The sequence below is a fragment of the Lycorma delicatula genome, chromosome 7, assembly GCF_047948215.1.
Source record: "Lycorma delicatula isolate Av1 chromosome 7, ASM4794821v1, whole genome shotgun sequence".
Lineage (NCBI taxonomy): Eukaryota > Metazoa > Arthropoda > Insecta > Hemiptera > Fulgoridae > Lycorma > Lycorma delicatula.
The window spans coordinates 12,498,784-12,517,737 of NC_134461.1; the positions used below are offsets into that span (position 1 = coordinate 12,498,784).

Consider the following 18,954-nt stretch of genomic DNA (forward strand, 5'->3'; position numbering starts at 1 on the left):
TAAGCAGTTTATTGTAGTAGGAGTTATTAATTAAGTATGTCGTTATATGACATTTGTATACAGTGATTTGACTTTCTTTTATTCTTCAGGTTTGAGCACATCAAACCTTGTCAAATCACTTTTTTAAAAAGTGATTTGACTGTACTCTATCGTTTGGATGTATTGATTTAGTTTTAAATGTAAAACAGTTGTGTAAAGATGTTGTAAATAAAAAAAAATTGTAAATATAGATTAATCCTGTAAATACTCTGTAAGTTAATCTGACTAGATGTATTATATGATTGAACCATGTAGGATTATCAGATATATAAAGTATATTTTTTACCTATTTTTCAGTATATCCATATGTGAGGTGTGATCAAAAAAATTAAAAGAATATTTTTTTATCAAAAGGATATACTTATTATATTATATTGATATTGTCATCTTGAAAGGGTCCCTCAGAGATGTAACATATTCATGATGTATAAAAGTATTGAAAGAAACACTGGCAATTCTTCTAAAAAAAAATTGTGCGTTTTTTGGTGTAGTTTTAAACTCACCTAGTGATTTTTTTCTTATTTCATCTACCATCACAAATTGTTGTCGTTTTAATGTTCTGACAGATGGGAACAAGAAAAAGTTGCATAGTGCTGTGTCTGAAGAATACAGAGGCTACTGCGTTAGAACCGTGTTATTTTTGTCTAAATAATCACAAATTATTGGTGAACGTAAGCTGGAGCATTATCATGGTGTAAAATCAAAGAATTATTTGTGGTCATTTTCTTCAGATTGTCTAACTTAAATGGAATAAGACTGTTTTTAATACTGTTTATTGATTGTATGACATTGTGGTAAGAATTCATAATGGACGATGCCATTGCGATTAAAAAAAAACAGTATGTAGAACTTTAACGTTTGATTGAACTCTGCATGTTTTTGGCCTTGATTCTTTACAAAGCTTTGGTCGAGATGATTAGACCGTTGTTTCAAAATTGTAATCATACACTATCTTTTGCCACCTGTTATGATATATTTGAATATTACTTCCTTTTTATTAAAATTGAACAGTTCTGGAAAAATCTTGATGTTATTCATTTCATACCCAAAATGTCAATCAGAATTGTTTCACAGGACTCATAAGAGATTTGCACTGCTTCAGCGACTTCTCTTAGTGATTTGACGATTACTGATCACAGTGTCCTTTATTTTCATCAGTTGTGTTGAATCGTTCAACCCTTTTTGTTTTCATGGCTTTCTTGAAACCTTGGCATTACTCAAAATTTTTGATGTTCCTCCCCAGAAGCGTACGCTAATGTTTTCATCACTTCATTGTACTTTATTCCATTTTTTAATGCAAATCCTTTGTTTCTTCATTATTAAACAAAATTATTGCCAATTATAACAAAATGTGCCCTGATTGCTTGGCTGCCAAATTTGAACTATGTGCTTAATACAGGTGAAAATATTGTTATATATATATCTGCTACCATGACATGAAAGAAAGACATATGTAGTTGAAAAGACTATGTTTACTTTTTTTTTAATTTACTTCTGTACTATGGCTTTTTCACATCCCCATATGCTTTGCCATAACGACTTTAATTACATCAGTGTAGTAAAAATAAGTAAGTTAATAAATCAAGAGTTTACGATTGTTAAAAAAACTAAGTTTAAGTACTGCTTACTGCATGCTCATTTATTTCTAAATTAAAATTCAGTTTTTATATTATTGTTTTTTTGGTTCTGTAGGCTCATATACCAGTTCACCTTGTTCGATTTATCTAGCTTCAAATACACAGTTTAATAGTTTTTATCAAAATAAATAAAATCAAAGCTCTGATTAACCTCTCTATCCAGTTTCATATTATTTATAACGGGTGGTAATTAAAATAACTATTTAAAATCTAATTTACTAAAATAGACTGTGTTTGGTGATTTATCTAATTATGTATAGTTAATTTCCCCCTTCCCCAAAATTAGATTTATTTATTTCCCTTAGTACCTCAAAAATCTTTTGGATGTGATGTTCAAATAGATATCCTTCATAATATTACAAGTGCTTTTCATCATAAACTAAATTATTTAATTAATTTCATCGTATACAGTATTTTTTCTACAGAAGAATTTTGGGTGAATGATGTTACTTGGTATACTAAGAAAATATGTCATTTTAATTTAGATCTAAAGTAGTTTATTTTCTATTTGTTTGTCTTTTTAGCTCCCTTTTTTTTATTTAAAATAATAATAATAACTTTTCATCTTGAAAGTATTGTAATGGATAATTTAACTAGATGAAAAGTTATTTTTGTTTTTAGAAAAGAGGTGAACACACAGATTAAAAATATAAAATTTAGTTTTCAGTTCTTCACACATCTTTTTTTCAGTTTGATGTGTGGATAGTTGCTGTAAATTTAGCATAAACATTTGTAAAAGATTCTGTATTTATAACAAATACAGGTAATTAATTGAATATGAGAATTAAGTCAAATTAGATATTAATCTATGGTATATGAAAGATTAATTATAAGCATTTCTCTACCATTAAAAAGAAAAACACAGTGTTATTTGTTAATCTATTTAAATCCTATACTTTATTTTATAATTAGAAACCTTCAGTATATCAGTTTGGTGATAAACAAAACTTTTTTTTTGTCTTCAGTCATTTGACCAGTTTGATGCAGCTCTCCAAGATTCTCTATCTAGTGCTAGTCGTTTCATTTCGGTATACCCTCTACATCCTACATTCCTAACAATTTGTTTTACATATTCTAAACGTCGCCTGCCTGCATAATTTTTTCCTTCTACCTGACCCCCTAATATTAAAGCTAAAGACTATTAAAACAAAACTAAGAAAAAATAAAGAGATATAATATTTCTTGAATGAAATGTGAAGTGTTAATTTAAGGCTAAAATCAAAGAGCAAAAAGGAGATATTTGGTTGTGAATATGGCCATAAATTAATCCCTTATTTTTCTGCTTGGCAGAGCTGTTAGCAAAAATGGCAACTACTGAATGAACAGAAAGCCTTCTGTATTTAGCAGTTTGCTAAATGTTAATCTGTAGTTCAGTGTGTATTCTGTACAAAGTTTAATTGTGATCCTCCAGGTGACAATAACATTTGTCAATGGCATAATCAGTTCAAAACAACTGGATGTCTGTATAAAGCGAAGAGTACAGGATGACCGAGGGTGTCTGAAGAAAATGTAGAACATTTCAGTGAATCTTTCCTGCATAGTCCTAATAAATCTGTTAGGAATGCTGCACAGTGTACTAGCGATGCTGATGATAACAGTGTAAAGTATTTTAAGGAAATGCTTTCATATGTGTGCAAACCATTTACAACCGTTATAGACTTTAAAAAGTCAAATAATGGGCAGGCAGTAGTAGGTTTCGTGATGAACAAGAAAATAGGGAGGAGAGTGGAGTATTTCAAGACGCATAGCGATAGAATCATTGTAATAAGGATAAAATCAAAACCTAAAACGACAACGACTGTTAACGTCTATATGCCTACAAGCACCCATGATGATGATGATGAGGTAGAGTGTGTATACGAAGAGATTGATAAAGCGATTAAACACGTAAAAGGAGATGAAAATTTAATAATAGTTGGAGATTGGAACGCAATCATTGGAAAAGGCAAGGAAGGAAATATACTGGGTGAATACGGGCTGGGCAAAAGGAATGAAAGAGGGGACCGACTTATAGAGTTTTGCACAAAGTATAATTTAGTAATTGCCAACACCCAATTTTTAAAATCATAATAGAAGAATATACACTTGGAAAAAGCCAGGCGATACTGCAAGGTATCAGATAGATTATATCTGATGGAATAAAATGTTCAGCATTTTAAAAAAATTAGGGTTCAAATACAGAGATAGAAGAACAATTGCTAACATGTACAGGAACCAAACAGCAACAGTAACAATTGAAGACCATAAGAAAGAAGCCGTAATAAGAAAGGGAGTCCGACTTTACTTTTATCTCCGTTACTTTTTAATCTTTACATGGAACTAGCAGTTAATGATGTTAAAGAACAATTTAGATTCGGAGTAACAGTACAAGGTGAAAAGATAAAGATGCTACGATTTGCTGATGACATAGTAATTCTAGCCGAGAGTAAAAAGGATTTAGAAGAAGCAATGAACGGCATAGATGAAGTCCTACGCAAGAACTATCGCATAAAAATAAACAAGAACAAAACAAAAGTTATGAAATGTAGTAGAAATAACAAAGATGGACCGCTGAATGTGAAAATAGGAGGAGAAAAGATTATGGAGGTAGAAGAATTTTGTTATTTGGGAGGTAGAATTACTAAAGATGGACGAAGCAGGAGCGATATAAAATGCCGAATAGCACAAGCTAAACGAGCCTTCAGTAAGAAATATAATTTGCTTACGTCAAAAATTAATTTAAATGTCAGGAAAAGATTTTTGAAAGTGTATGTTTGGAGTGTCGCTTTATATGGAAGTGAAACTTGGACGATCGGAGTATCTGAGAAGAAAAGATTAGAAGCTTTTGAAATGCGGTGCTACAGGAGAATGTTAAAAATCAGATGGGTGGATAAAGTGACAAATGAAGAGGTATTGTGGCAAATAGATGAAGAAAGAAGCATTTGGAAAAATATAGTTAAAAGAAGAGACAGACTTATAGGCCACATACTAAGGCATCCTGGAATAGTCGCTTTAATATTGGAAGGACAGGTAGAAGGGAAAAATTGTGTAGGTAGGCCACGTTTGGAATATGTAAAACAAATTGTTAGGGATGTAGGATGTAGAGGATATACTGAAATGAAACGACTAGCACTAGATAGGGAATCTTGGAGAGCTGCATCAAACCAGTCAAATGACTGAAGACAAAAAAAAAAAAATAGACTTTAAACCCCTATTGCCTACGCTATCTATTATAAGAAAACAAAATTTATGGTATTAGGTGGCAAAGATGAAAATATTAATGTAAGAATTGGGACTGAGGTACTAGAGCAGGTGGTGAAATTTAAGTACTTGGGTAGCCTCATAACGAAAGATCTTAACGGTACCACAGAAATCAGAAAAAGAATACAGAGGGTAAGGAGGCATTTAGTAAGAAAAGGAGTGTGCTATGTGGAAAATTAAATTTAGATTTGAGGAAGAGATTGGCAAGGTGTTTTATTTGAAATGTTATGCTTTATGGTACAGAAACATGGACTTTAAGAAAGGAAGACAAATGGTGAATTGAGGTGTTTGAAATGTGGGTGTGGCGTAAAATATACGAGTTGGGAAGAGTAAAACGGGAAAGGAATATGTTAAATATCATTTTAAGCTGAAAAAGTAACCGGCTAGAACACTGTATGAGAAGAAAGTGCGTACTGATAGATGCAGTTGAAGGATTGATGAATGGAAAGAGTAAGAAGATTTCAGTCGATTGATGGGGTTGTGGAAAGAGGAAAATATATGGAAACAAAAACACTTGCACCGGACAGAAACAAGTGGAGAGCAGTCATGGCAAGACTTGCTCCATTGGTAGAATACAGTGAATGAATGAATGCCTACACTATGCATACTGACTTTGTAATCATATATTACAAACATTGAAGAAGATGACTTTCTTGATCGTACTGTGTTTAATGATGAGTAAATAGAAAAGTTAACACGCATAATGTCTGCATCTGGGGGTCAGAAAATCCCTATGAACTCTTACAATGCCAAGCGGACTTCCCAAAATTAAATGTTTTCTGTACAATATCCTGATGGCAAGTTTACGGGCCTTATTTTGCTGAAGCAAGCTTAACAGGAGTTAATTTGGATGTGCTGTGTATGCAGTTCTTTCCTCACCTGCAAGATGGGCCGTAGAATTTTTATTTGACGAAATGGTACCCCTCCTCACTGATTTAAATTTGTATGGGATCGGTCAAATGATATTTTCTCCAATCGCTGGATCAGTCGGCGTGTATACAATGACAGAACGTTTTTGCGGTGGCCTCCAAGACCACCCGATCTGACCCCGTATTATTTTTTCCTTTGGTGTTTTACAAAGGATGTTGTTTATGCACCTCCACTAACTAATGCTTTACCCAATTTGATGCATAGGATTAAAAAGCAACTTTCGCTTCTATTACTCCAGATATGCCAGTTAAAGTATGGAGAAAACTCTTTTCGGTTGGATATGTGCTATTTGATGAAAGGTGCTCACATTGAACACTTGTAGTAAAACTTGTAAGAATTACTTTTTAATTTTATTTGCAATTCATTACTGCAAGTAAAAGTTGAGAAATAATAGCTTTAAAACCCTGATAACCGATTTTGTACACTTATGTGTATATATATACCCATATAAACACACATATAACACACATTACTATCATTTTAGTATCCATTCAAAATATACATTTGTGTTAGTTTTTTACATATATATATATGTAAGTTCTTAGTATTTAATTTTTTGGAGTTTATGTTACATAACAAAGAAATTTTCATTAAACTGTCTTTCCAACCTCCATTCATATTCAAACCATCCTGTGTCTGGAGAATGCTTAGTGTAAATCAGATGATAATATCACTTTATTTTGACCCTTTTTTTTACAACTTTACAGTTTTGTGTTGATCAGTTGATATTGTTTTTTTCTTTGTTAAAATCCCATTGTTTGAAATATTGGTTTCATCTGTCCAGATGTTGTTTGACAGATAATTGAAGTCATTTGTAGCATCTTCAGCCATCTAGCTACAGAAATTCTCAAGCCTTCTGTTTTAGTCACTATCAACTATAGAATGAAGTAGAACAGGCTTGTATGCACAGTGTTTGTTTTTGAGAGCACTTTGCTGTTCATTTTACACGATCAAATGTGTTTGTTATAGTTCCTTCTGTTAGAACTATGTTACTATAAAGTCTTAAAACTTTTTTACATAATAATCCATAAACTTATTACATATTATAATTTTTTTTTTTAATAAAACCTTGTGATTGGGTGGATGTCTGTCTGATACCTTTCTTATGTAAAGTACAGTTTTTGTTATTGAGAAAATACATTTTTAACAAAGTAACTGTTCAATTTTTATAAAATTAAACAATAATAATTTTATGAGAGGGGTGGTGTTTAGAAATTTTTTAAGGATATTTTGTTGAGGATGTTCAACTAAACACTTGAATACAAATGATGATTCAGAAAAATGAAACGCCAGCTATTTGAAAGAAACAAAATTTTTAAATTGTTATTTCCCAGTTAAATGGGTTGTTATTAATGTATAAAAATATAAGACCAGCAAGATTCTCAGATTTCTATTTATGTATAGTAACATTTAAAAGACAAATTGTACAAAATCTGGATGATAACTGGAATACTGAAAATTGTGAAAAACATTCACAATACATTGTGAGACTCTGAATAATGTTTACAGAACACATGCTAGTGTTTACAAGAGTGGTAAATATTTTAAGAATTTTTTGCAAGTCTGCACATGAATCAAAAGAACCCAACTTCTATTTTGTTTATTATTTTTATTATCCAATTTTTTTATTTCATTTTAATTAAAAGAATTTATGTACTGCAGTTAGCCATCCAAGATATATTTTTATGATAAAATATTAGTTTGGGGTAATTTTTACTTAGGACTATTATTTTCACTTCATTTATAAAATAAAAAATAGTTTAAGATTAAGAGGTAGTTGGAAAAATACAATATTTGATGACTTAAAGGAATATACTTACATATGATATTCCATGATTTAAAATCGCGAAACTTCTCCCCTTCCACTCATTCCCTTTTCTACTGAGTAATGAATTTTTTCAAGCTTTAATTGGTTTTAGCACATGTACTAATGGATTTATACATAATAAAAAAGTAGTAAAGTGATGAATTTACTCAAAAATTCAGTAAAAGTATAGGACTTGCGTTTAGATTTTTCTAAAATAACAGACTATTTTTAATTAGCTGTAGTACTTTTAAGGGTTACATTTTGAAGTAAGTTATCGAGAATAAAAATATAAGAAAATTATACTTTTCTACTCAGAAATGTTATAAAGAAATATGACCATTTAAAAAAGATATATTCTGCCATATTAGAAAAAAAAGAGTGGACATCAGAAATCCAGATTGTGTTTTTAATATCCTCAAAAATATTGGGAAAATTTGCTGTTTAAAATTTCTCATGGTCATTGTAGTGTCTCAGATGTCAGTGTCGGCTGATTTGAAATAAATACCTTATAAAAGCTAAGTGAAACTTTATCTGTCGTAACTGTTTTTATCAGTAAAACATTTACTTGTATTTTTTGAAGAAATAACAAAATAGTTTTTAATTTCTTGAACCAATACAAATCGTAGTGTATTTTTATTAAATATTAAAATCCACTTACAGTTGAAATTATGATTATATTAAAAAATTATTTTAGCATTTTTGAGAACGCATTAACTTTTGTTAGTTTCGTGTAGCTTTTTTTAGAATTTATAGAATCACCTCACAAATTATCTGATCATATTAACCACTCAGAAAATATATCTTCCCAGAGCAGTCGCATCTGAAGTGTGACTTCAGCTTATGAGATCATAGAACAACTTATTTATCTAAATAAGTAGGTGTTACAACTTTGCTAATCTGTGGATTAGAATGTGCAGTTTTAAGGATAATGCAATAATTTTTATCTTGACAAAGCAAATTTTTAAGTAAATTAACATAGACCATTGATATTCTTTCTTTATATTATTTTGAGAAATGAGTCCTTTACACAGCTGTTCTATGATATGAGGATGTCGTGTACATGAAGTGAGTCTTGTACAGACCCAAGCTGTCTGATTTGAGAGAACACCATTAATTAAATCCTATTGACTTTATACGACTTGTCACTGAAAGATATTAAGTTGAAATCTTTTCCAACATTAATATTTCTATTCTCTTATCTATTTTTAGCACAATCCACTTTTCTGTATGTAGTTGTTTTAGTTTCTAGTTCTATATGTAGTTTGTCAAATTTTCTGCTTATTGCAATAGATTTACTAACAGAAAAACAGAAAAATATTATGTTACTGATACAAAGAGAAACCTTATTCACTGTCGGTAGAAATGTGTAGATGTAAATAATGGTTACTACTTTGAAAACCAATTTTAACTTTTTGTAAAAGAATAAAATATACTTATATTCCATATTTGTTTTATTTGCAAGATGTGAGTGACTGCAATACATTTCACTCACCCCTTGTAATACAATTATAAACATGATATTAATTTGTTTCTTTGATGGTAAAACCTCGCTCTTAACCTTTGCTAATAAAGAAAATCTCTTTTTAAAAAAGCCCTAGTTGTTTTTTTGTTTACTCTGGTAGAAAATGTAGAAATCAGTAAAAAATCTACTGATCAACTGTATAAAATGATCGGTAGACTAATTCTACTATTTAGTCTAAAAATTTTAATCGCATGAATGGTTTCTTTTAGATATTGTACATAACTAATGGACAGCACTATTCTGAAACATCGGCCTCTGCTAGTATTGTCAGCATTATAAAGTTACTGTATAGAGCACTTCCTGCTAGAAACAATAATCAATGACCGTTTAATTACCTAAACTATTTAATATGTGAATTTTTATTGGAACTATTGCAGCGTGCTATAAGTATTTTTTAATTTGAACACAATTTTTTGATAATGAGTACTTTTGGGATTGAATGGCCGTTATAATAAAATCCATGCCCCAAAGTAATATTTTTACATGTTTAAAATAATTACCTTTTATCAACAGTTCAGGGCATGTTTTATGTACATATTCAAAAGTTATATGAAATCAGTCCAAAAAGTGCAGCTTGTTCTCATTGGCTTGTTACATTTTGGCCAGGTGAGAGGATCACAGAGCATGTTAATTAATGATGTTATGGTGAACACAGCAAGTGTAATAACACTTGTAACACTTTTTAACAATACTCAACAATAGTTGAGTATTGTTAAAAAGATTGTCTTATCAGTGTGTCAGGCAGTCAGGGGAACTGCTACACATGCCTCAAAAAACATTGTGTACAATTTTCTGAGCGAATGGATGCCTATGAAACACATTGCTTGTTTTTGTGTTCCACAGCTCTTAAATGCTGACTGAATGGAGTACCATGTATTCAAATGAGGAAATGAGTACCTTGTACCCAAAGAATTTTTGGTTCGCTATAAGAAAAAGGAAAGAACATGCTTTTTGCACAGTACAGTAACTGGTGCCAAGTCTTGGATGTTTCAGTGTCCCTGAAATTAAATAAAGCTCCTGTTGGAAATCAACTTCTTCACCATCTCAAAAAGTAAAAGCTACACACAGCACAGAAAAAGTTGTGATCATTTTTTTTTTTTTATCGTCAAAAGTTTCATTTATTGACATCAGGTAAATTCAGGGATGACTGTAAATGCTCTCTGCCGTACATCAATGTACTGAAGGTAATACTGAGTTGTTTAAAAAAACACCCTGGAAAAAATTGAATAACTTCTGTTGCATCACAATAATGCGAGCCCCTATACCGCTCAGGTAGTCTGATAATTCGTTAATGGAAAAAAATTAAAACAATTCCTCTCCATCATATTGCTCAGATCTAGCTCTTTGCAACTTCTGGTTGTTTCCAACGGTGAAGAAGGTCAAAAGGAAAAAATGAGATGAATCTAGAGGTCATAAAAGCCATGCAGATGAAATGCAAAGTATTCTCAAAAGATACCGTGGATTTCATGTTTGGAAAGTGGATCATGTGCTGGAAACAAATGTGTGCACTTAAGGAAGACTATTTTGATAAGGAATGTGTAAATCTAGATTCAAAACAAAGAATTTTTGGGCTGCCTTTTTTTTATACGATGTAAGCCTTTATAATTACCCTTTAGTTTTGTTGTTACTAATGGAGAAGGATAGGCAGATAAGTTTTAGTAACACTACATCCTACATGTAATACTTTTTTTTATAAAACCTGTTTTATCAGATATTGTCATGCCATGAGAAAAACTTTGCGGTCATACACAGTATTGCCAAAGGATATTTTCTTATATTAGCAATCTTTTGAAAAATATACCTGAAAATTTATTTATAAAGCAACAGTGACTCAATCGGCAGACATCGCTTTAATTATTCCTCAAATTTTTTTTTCACAACACGATCCTTACAGCTTATCAGTTTTAAATGTCAACATTTATAGTGTTAATTTTTTATAAAATCATGTTTGGCTATTGTTTGAAGATTTAGTTCTTATTTACTACAAATTATGGTTAATCCGATGTTTAAAATTTGAAAATTAAAGTTTTTATTAATGATTGTAATTCAGTAATTCAACATCTGCTATATTGAATTGCACAGAGGTAACAAAATGTAAATTACATTGATTCAGATGGTGAAATGATGGCAGTGTATATATATATATATACATACACACACAAACATTGCATTATTCTGTAGAATGTACGAACATATGCTACATTATTGTTAATGCTGGTGTAGGTACAGTATATTTGAGGATCAGTGCTTACTTTTTTAATACAAGCTTTCAATTCTGTGTTAACAGTTAAAATTTATAACCTAATATATACCCTTGGTTGTATTCACTGGAGTTTACATTCATATTTGCATGCTCACTCTTAATAATTTACAGTATCAAATTTATGAAAGGATTTTACAAAAAATATTGCTTTTTAATTCATTTATGTGTGTCACAAATCCTGGTGTGTTGTGTTTGATGTTTAATTATGTGTACAATAAAAGAAAAGGTCTACTTTATAATTGTGTAAATAATTGGTACAGTTTCATAAAAATTTGAAGTATTGGTTGTAAAACTTATTATCATTATTATTATTTTTTTTTAATATACGCATTTGATATTCTTTATTGAATCTGTTTAGAACTTTTTTTGCTGCTAATGATATGAAAAAATAAACTGATTTTTATTCATTTTTTCAAGTAAATCATTGTTAAGATCATTGTAACGTGTGCTGTTTCAAGATAAAATGGTGCATAGCGTGCATTCAAGTTTATCAGCAAAGTTTAAAGTACGTAATGAAAGTTGTTCTGTTACAGAAGTATCATTTCTTTTCCCATTAATCTTATCTTTAATAGGGCTATTTGTGAGGGATATAATAATGGAATTCTTAATATTTTTATTTTATAAATACAAAAGGTACATGCTTACATCAGTTTTTGTACATAGTCTCTATGGTGTACAGTGTGTGTTCGAATGATCACAAATGTATGGATATATCTCTGTAAAAAATATTTCTTATAAAAATGTAGCTTTCTTTTTACTGCTTTCTTTTTTTCATCGGATCTGAAAGATTTTCTCCTTGTCATCTCTTTTATTAAAATTCATTGGGAGTTTAGGTCTGGTGAATATAGTAGATGTGGAGGACCCTTAAAAGACAGATCTTGGATGTTTGCAGTAATCAAGTAGACTTGTATGAGGAGTCGGGCATTGTAATAAATTGTTATTACAGATGCAGGTGATTTCTTGAGATCTCAATACGTTGCAGAAGTGAAAGTTTCTCCTGAATACTTAGTGTTCCAGAATTATCACTCGTCTGTCCTTAAAGAGAGTTCCTTGGTTTCTTTATTTTCAGTTAGCAGTAGCAGACTCAGCTTTTAACTGCAGCAGCAATTCTTCATCTTATGCTTCAAAGTGCAGTAAAAGTTCCTTGCAAGCATCACCTTGTTCATTCTTTATAATTTACGTTTTGTTTAACGAAATTGTAACTTACAGAATAAATTAATAAATAATGTAGTTACCAGTTTATCTTTTGCTTTTTCATCTACTACGTGTAAAAGTTTTTATTTGTGTATTTTATTTACGATTGTCTTTATGTAATCACATTATCTGTAATTTCTGTGCCCGTATATTTTTATAATTATGTTTTTAAATATAAATAAAATATTATGAACGTATTCCAATGTTATTCTTGTATACTAAATTCTTACTTATTATTGGTTTTAGAGTAATATTTAAATTATCTCTGTATCTGGTAAATATTTTGTAAGTATTAATGCTTTAAAATTATTGTGTTTTAATATATTTTATTGCATTGCTTTTTTTCATTTAAAATCAGACATATTCTGAGGAAGAACAAATTAAAACCAATGTTTTGTTATCGACACCAACATTTTCACAACAGTCTACTAATAACCTCAGTTATGATAAAATTGCTAGTATAAAGGAAGGGCAAAAAATAGCAGCTGATAGTAATGGTATAATCAGATATTTTGATAAGTTTAATTCTTCCGATTCTGCAGTTAATGCAAATGTTACTAATAAGTCTACTTCATCTTTTAATTACGCTTCATTGACATTAACAAATTTGAGACGTCCAAAGATATTACCAAATGATATTCTTGTCAATTTATTGTCAAATAAAAATAAAGATAATGAGAATACTGAAAATAAATCACAGGTTTGTGTATGTAATTTTTTTATTATTTTATTTTGATTGTGAGGGTTGTGGGGAAAGTTCTTGGCCTAACAAAGAAAACACAAATTTTTCAAATTTTTTTTTTATCTTTCAGTGTGGTCACTTTACAATTTAATGTATTTAGACATCTGCGAGCTGTTTCTTCACGTTTGGGAAGAGGATGTATTTGCTGAGAGCCAAATCCAGCAAATGCAGTGCATGTGGAAGTAGTTCAAAGCCTAGGTCAAGGAGTTTTGCTTGCAGCAACACCTTGAAAAGTGTGTGTATGTATGCATTATCATTGTGAAACAGCACTTGCCTTTCGGCTATATATTGACATAAAAATTAAATAGTACCCTTCAGTCGATCCAGTAATGAAGTATAGTACACCCCAGCGATGGTCCTGCCTTTTTCCAGGTAATCTGTGAACACTGCACTGCAAGAACCTGAAAAAACATAGTCATGACTTATCTTGGAAATCATTTTCACTTCCTTCTGCCCTTGGTCTCAGCCTGTTATGATGGATCTATGTTTCATCTACCATTATAAAATTTTGAAGAAGTCAGCAAAACCTTGTATAAATAAGACACCCTTGAGAAGTGTTCAGTGAAATACATTTTTGTTGATTGCTGACAAATGCAGAATCCTTCTAACAAAAAACCTTTTCATACCCAAAATTTCATGTAAAATATATTCAACACAGTTTTACAAGTTCTTTGTAATATCGGTAAGCACACGTACCTTCAAACACACAAGCTAAAAGCTTCGTAAACACACAAGCTAAAAGCTTGTGTGTTGGATACGGAAATGAAATTTTGTAGTGTATGAAAAATGCCATGCCTGACTGGGATTTGAACCCAGGACTTCTAGATGAAAGGTTGAGGCATTAACATTCCACCATGGATATCGGTGGATTGGTGATATAATACAGTGTTGTTGATTTTTGTAACAGTTTAGTTAGTAGTAGTGATTTTTGGGTGTTCTGAGCACCCATCATCTTGAATGGATGTATGACCACATTTAGATTTAGCTGCCCAATTTTTTACTGTTGAAATCAAAGGAGAAGAATCCTTTAAAGTGAAATCTAATTCTTTTTGTGTGTTGGAGTTAAACTTTAAAAAGTTTAAAGTTTACTCTCTGTTAAAACACAGAATATTTTATAACTGCTCAAACATTTAATTTTATCTATTTTTCAATGTCAAAATTTGTTTGCTTTACTCGATCACCACAAACAAGCAACTTACTACACTCTCTGAAACTTTGTAACACGTCATTTAAAAAATCATACTTGACAAATACCAAATTTATATGATCATACATGTGCCATCTCTGTAACAGGTCAAGAACTTTCCAAATTTCCCTTATATATATATATATATATATATATATATATATATACATCTGGATCTCACTTAAACTACTACCAGATGTTAGTGTGTGCACTGAACATCATGTTTTTTCTTCTACCTATTTCCTGTCTGGTTTTTTTCTATGTTTTATATCTTTATTTTCTGTTAAACGCCTACATTCAAATACAGCTACCCTACTCCTTTTTTTTTATTGTAAACTAATTTTCTTATATATGAATGAATTGCCAAGCTTGATTGTAACTGAACCCAGAATCTTTTGGATGAAAGTTGGAAGACAGCTTTCACACCATCAAGGTCAGCAGTGTTATGCTTAACACCACTGGTTACTTTGGTTTTTATTACCTTCTGGTTTCATACGAAATGTTTGCTTGTTTAAGGTGTTACAAATTACCTTCTTTCTTTTATCACTTTGAAATTTCATTGTAATTTTTCTTATCATTAATTCACCTGAGATATTTTTAACCGTGTTTACAAATATTTTAAAACCTTTACAAACTTTCCGTGAAAGACAGTATCTCTTTCACTCTATAAAATTGTTTCTAACCTCTAGTGGTGGTGGGGGGGGGGGATCTGCCTAAAATGTTTATAGTTCAGTTGGTTAGTTCAACACATCATTTGATTCTAAAGATGGGCATGAGTAGGTAGGAAACCAGAATCTGTTTTCAGATGGCATTTTAGTTCCCAAATGAAGAATCTAGGAACTTGTAACTTATATTTAAATTGTTTACTGCAGAATTTCTGTTCAGTAATTTGTGCTCTTATCTTAGGAAATAATAGTGCATTCTTAGAAGAGTTTGGGGGTTGCCTGATCCATCATCATCATCATCATGTGGTATTCTGCCTGATGACAGGTCTCTTATGCAACTACTGTTGCCATCCATTTCTACACAAAGCCTTTTTCTTCCTCGCTTCCTTTCTCCCTCTACTGATCCTTCAGAAGCAGTTTTTGAGATTCCAATTCCTCTAACCAAATTTCCTAACTAGTCTCCTTTTCTTTTGTATACTTTCTGAAAAAGTGCTTGTTCTTTAATCATATTCATTACTTCCTCATTCCTCATTTCATCCAACCGCCTTATTCTTCTCCATAACCACATCTCAAAAGCCTCGATCCAGTTCCTCTCCCTCTTATTGTCCATGCTTCACTTCCTTAAAAGGGCTCTCCACATACAGCATTTGGCTAACCTCTTCCTTAATTCTTTTACTACATAGTAATTTCCTCCTTTTACTGAAGAAGGCTTCTTTGTGATTGCAAAGGAAAAATTTTCTATATTTATTTATTTTTTCTATTCCTTCACTTATCCTTACCGCTAATCCTCTGTTGTTTACTTTCATTACGTTAGCTTTTCCTAAATTTATTTTCATTACATACTCTTTCATTCCTTCATCCAGGATTGTTAGCAATCTTTGAAGCACATGTGTGGCATCTAGCATGGTTCCTACAAGCAGAAAAAGTCAGGAAATATAAACTTAATCAAAAAAAGTTAGGAAAAATTGCAAAAAATTTCAGAAAATAGCATTTTCATATGTGGCTTATCCATTAATAAAAAATCTCTTCTTCTAGAGAATCTGCATGAAGACAATAATTTATCAGAAAAAAAAAGTTTTATGCAATTGTAAATGCTGGGGGCAAGGAATTTTAAATTTGCTGGGGGCAATTTTTTGTTTTCATTACAAAAAAAAAATGCTCGCTACAGACAGAAGATTTAGAAGACGATATGAAGAATGGCTTGTAGAAAAAAAAATCCTCTGAAGAAGAACAAATAGTCCTGAAAAGGAAAATGCAAGCAAGAATAAAAAATTGGAAGAAGAAAGGAAAACATTGAGAGTTACAATCATGGCTGAAGAACAGATAGCCAAAATTAAACTTTTAGAAAAGGGGAACCTAAATTCTTTTTCTTTCTTCTCTTTTAATTTATTTTTTATCATATCTTCAATGTAAGTGTTGAACAATGTCGGTGAGAGGCAGCATCCTTGCTTAACATCTCGACTTAGATCCAGCCAGTCAGTCATATTCTTACTTACTTTCATTTTTGCTGTTTGTGTTATGTATAAGTCTTTAATTAACCTTCTGTCTTTCCATTTTACTTTTTCTTTTGAAGAATCTCCATCATTTTTTCCCATTTAACTCTTATCAAATGCCATCTCTAAATCTATGTATAACAGATTCGTACCTCTTCCTCTCTCTAAATATCTTTCTCTAACAGTCCTTAGTAGTCTGATGTCATCTCTGGTTTCTTTCCCATTCTGAAGCTAAACTGTTCTCTTCCAGCATTCTATGCCGTTATTCTTACCGACCTTAGAAGTCTTAACAATATTTTAGTGGCACAACTATAAACCTTTTGTTCTGTTTTATGTATTTTTGTGGTGACGGTTTCCTTCAGCTGCCTGAAAGGGAATCCTAAAAGTCATCCAAACTAGGAAAGTTATTTTTCTTCATCCCATCGGTTTCTTTTTAAGTAGGTCAATCCTTTCTATCTTTTGGCTTCTGTGTGGCATAGGTGAGATCTTATAAGGAACAAGCTGAGACTGTAGAATATTCTTTTATATTGCCACATCATCGGCATGTTCTGGTGGAATGCAACTGCTTGTAGTGAATATGTTAAACTCACCTCTTCCTCTCCAAACTATCAATTTAAAAATGTTTTCTTCCTTCTTCACTCCTAATAAATACAGTAATCTCCTTTAGGCTTGTTAGAAAACCACGCTAATTATGAAAATTATATAATTTTTTTTTGATTTTTGTAGAAGTGAAAATGCCATGCCTGACCGGGATTCGTACCTGGATAAACCAGTATGTATAAAATTTGGCACAATGATTTCTGTGCACAGGTTATTGATCCCATTTAATCTTATCGAGGGGGCAATGCGGTACTTTATGGGTCCTGTGACTTAGGATTTTACTCAGAGGTTAGGTAAATTTTTTTACATAATTTATGACCCCTTTGGTAGTTTGAAGATGCTTTTTGCTGATTGATCTTATTCAAACCACTATTAAAAGGTGCAGGCAAAAAAAAAATTTTTTTTTATTTTGAACGGAAACGCACATTCTTGTATTAATTGCAGATGATTCCTATACATTAGTATGTCATTTTGTATTCAAGAAATTTCATTCAGGAATGGTGAATAATAAGCCTTATTTTTTTTTCATTAGATACCATTTTGCTTGATATCTTCAGATCGGATTAACCAATTTTTATAAAGTTTTGTGCTGTTACTTCTGAATGTGGGTCATCAATGACATTTGATTTTGATTGTAATCAGTCATAGAGATATAGTCAACATGAGTTCCGTAACTTTTCCAACTTTTTTTTTTAATAGCAATTAATTCAGTTGTTATTATAATTTTTTTTTTTTTTTAAGTTATATGTAACATTAAAAACAATTCTTTGTATTACTGTTATAATTCTTTGTTTTATTATTTTCATATCCAGTGTTGCACAAATTATGAAGGAATGCATTAGTCATTTAAAGTGAGATATTACTCAATTTATTTATAGGTATGATTGACCTATATTTATTTGTAGATTTGACCTTTATTTATTTATAGATCAGATTACCTATAGATGTTTCCCATTAACATGTATATATCTACTGTGTGGTGACGGTTTTTATAATTTATCTGTTTTATTCATATTTTCCAGTCATTGTTAAAAAATAGTTATTCATTTGTTTATGTTTTATAGAAGAGAAATCTACTACTGAGCGGAGATAGCACGAACAATGCTTTGGGTTTCCCCACAGAAAGGAGTACATTAATTTGTTGCTTTCTATCATGGTCTTTTATGTGGCCATAATGCATGTAAAATATCTGAGAAACAAAAGGCAATTAAAATAAATATAAATAACTATTAGGGCTGAAATATTACGTATGTTACAATGTGCTTGGTATCCTCTGTATATTTGTCTCTGTGAGATAAATTACAAGAAATTACTTCATAACATGAAATGCTTCTCAGATCATCCGGAACCATTACAGTTTTGGGACCCTAATGAACTTAACGAAAGGAATCCTTACGCAAAAAATTATTGTGGTAGAATAACAAATTACACATCCAGTAACAAAGGCGTTTGAAATACGCCACAATGGCTTCTTGGCTTCTTTGGAAATAAACTCTTCGCCATCTCTATATTGTTTTATTTTTTGTCTGCAAGTCTGTGTTTATTTATTGAATAATTATTGTTTCTTATTATTAATAAGCTGTATATTTAATTTTTTTGCTTTAAAATTACTTGCATTTTAATTTTATATTTAATA

At 31.0% G+C, this 18,954-nt stretch overlaps 1 protein-coding gene across 4 annotated transcripts in view; it reads left to right on the plus strand.

The window, feature by feature from the left end:
* Positions 1–18,954, plus strand: part of LOC142328183 (uncharacterized) — a 165,101-nt gene that overhangs the window by 135,787 nt on the left and 10,360 nt on the right. The window contains exon 18 of one of the 4 annotated variants that reach the window (XM_075371744.1): positions 12,991–13,338. The exons of 2 other annotated variants lie outside the window; for them this stretch is intronic. In XM_075371744.1, coding sequence (XP_075227859.1) covers positions 12,991–13,338 — 348 coding nt within the window. The remainder of the gene's footprint in view (positions 1–12,990; positions 13,339–18,954) is intronic. One more of the 4 variants, XM_075371746.1, reaches the window with a different exon arrangement.